General features: G+C 55.7%; 1 protein-coding gene across 1 annotated transcript in view; it reads right to left on the reverse strand.

Moving 5' to 3' along the window:
- Nucleotides 1-362: 362 nt before the first annotated feature.
- Nucleotides 363-1919, reverse strand: part of GUITHDRAFT_163823 (hypothetical protein) — a gene marked incomplete at its 5' end in the record, with an annotated part of 3784 nt that continues 2227 nt past the window's right edge. Inside the window, 8 exons of the mRNA XM_005830600.1 lie at nucleotides 363-460; nucleotides 536-599; nucleotides 654-748; nucleotides 817-851; nucleotides 892-986; nucleotides 1215-1297; nucleotides 1466-1534; nucleotides 1803-1837. Of these exons, the coding sequence (XP_005830657.1) occupies nucleotides 398-460; nucleotides 536-599; nucleotides 654-748; nucleotides 817-851; nucleotides 892-986; nucleotides 1215-1297; nucleotides 1466-1534; nucleotides 1803-1837 (539 nt within the window). The 3' untranslated portion in view covers nucleotides 363-397. The remainder of the gene's footprint in view (nucleotides 461-535; nucleotides 600-653; nucleotides 749-816; nucleotides 852-891; nucleotides 987-1214; nucleotides 1298-1465; nucleotides 1535-1802; nucleotides 1838-1919) is intronic.

Genomic DNA, 1919 nt, shown 5'->3' on the forward strand with positions numbered 1-1919 from the left:
GCTGAGTCACGTTCACTTCAAGAATAAAGCAAGAGAGCTTAAAGCAGAAGAGAAGGCTGGTGTGAGGAACACTGAAGGGAGGCGGAAGGAGCTGACTGAAGGAGAAGCAGCAGGAAAGGAAGTGGGAGGTCACAACTAAGGAAGGAGGGAGGGAGGGATTGGCTCTAACATGAACTTACAGACAAGCTTTTCGTGGATTTCTGCATTGGGAAATGAGATCTAAATTCTCATCTTGCTTCTCCTCTCCCTCCTCCCCTCTTCACTTTGTTGTCACCTCCTACTTCCTTTCCTGCTGCTTCTCCTTCAGTCAGCTCCTTCCCCCTCCCTTCAGTGTTCCTCACACCAGCCTTCTCTTCTGCTTTAAGCTCTCTTGCTTTATTCTTGCGCAAGTAAATCTTCACGCGTCTTGTCCCGCGCACTTGCAGTCGCACTCGCCAGCCTTCATGTCATCCTGGATGACCTGAAGGAGAAGGTGAGAGGAGAAGGAAGGGGAGGGAGGTAGGGAGGGGGGGAGGTAGAGGAGGTGGTGAACAACCTTGGACGGGAACTTGGCAGCCTCCTCGGATGATCCCACGGAGATTTGCTGGGCGTTGACACATCTGAAAGAGGATGAGAAGGAGGAGAGGAGGAGGAGGAGAAGTAGAGGAGGTTACCTGCATGATTTCTTCGTGCAGCTGCAATTAGGCATGCAGGCACACCCATAAGGTGCTGCTCCACTTATCGCCTCTCCATCGTAAATCGGAATATTCTGACAACAATCTTCAGTCCTCCTCCTCCTCCTCCTCCTCCTCCTCCTCCTCCTCCTCTCCTCCTCACCTTCTTAGGCAGCCAGTGAGCGACCGAAGCGGAGCCTGCAGGGGGTGAGGAGGAGCTTCACGGTAGGGAAAGGACCTAGCGGGGGGATGGCGAAGTTTTCTCCTCCATCGCTGCAGTAGCTGCTCGTGGGATTGTCGCGGCACCACATCTGAGCGGATCCGTAGGCATAGCTAGAGGGGAAGGTGAGCAGGAGAGAAGGAGGAGGAGCGAGGAGAGGGACGGACCGCAAGTAGGTTGGGGAGGGGAGCAAGAGAGGAGGGGGACAAGAGGAAGGGATTGAGGAGGAGCCACGGGGAGGGAGGGATTGGGGGAACGAAAAGGAGGGGCAGAGCCAGGGAAGGGAAGGAGGAGCCGGAGGGCAGGGAAAGGGGAGGAGGAAGAGGTGGGAGTTGCAATACCAGAAACCATCGACATCGAGGAATCTGCAGCCAAAGAGTGTCGGGCTGTTGGGGTCTCCTCCTTCTAAACTCTGCACGCAGTCCTGGTGGAGCAGATACGTCAGAGAGAGGAAGGAAGAGACAAGACAGTAGGGAAGGACGGGAGGGAGGGAGGAAGAGGAGAGGAGAAGAGAGAAGAGGAGCGGAGGGGGGAGGAGAGGAGAGGAGAGGAGAGGAAACAAGGCAGGGAGAGGAAATAAGTTGCTGGTCACCTGCTGCATGCATTGGATCATATACTTCACTTGCTTGTCCGTTGCGCTGAAAGTTTTCTCGTCTCGCCACTGCACAGAAAAAAGTTTACCGTATGAGGGTGAGAGAGAGGGAGAGGAACGGGAAGGGGGAGGAAGAGTAGCAGCGGCAGCACTAAGAGGAGGAAGGAAGGAAGGAAGGAAGGAAGCGCAGGAGGAGGAGGAGGAGGAGAGAGAGGAAGAAGAGGAAGAAGAAGAAGAAGAAGGAGGAGGAGGAGGAGAAGATGATGATCAGGAGGAGGAGGAGGAGGAGGAGGAGGAGGAGCAGGAGGAGCAGGAGCAGGAGCAAGTGCATCCTCACCTTCGCGCAGTAAGAGTTGATCAGACTCTTCCCATCTTTGATCAGATTGGCGTCGGCAGGAGGTTCAGCCGGTGGAGCCGGGGGAGGAGGTGGGGGTGGAGACGGAGGAGGGGGAGG

The sequence above is a fragment of the Guillardia theta genome (assembly GCF_000315625.1).
Source record: "Guillardia theta CCMP2712 unplaced genomic scaffold GUITHscaffold_45, whole genome shotgun sequence".
NCBI lineage: Eukaryota > Cryptophyceae > Pyrenomonadales > Geminigeraceae > Guillardia > Guillardia theta.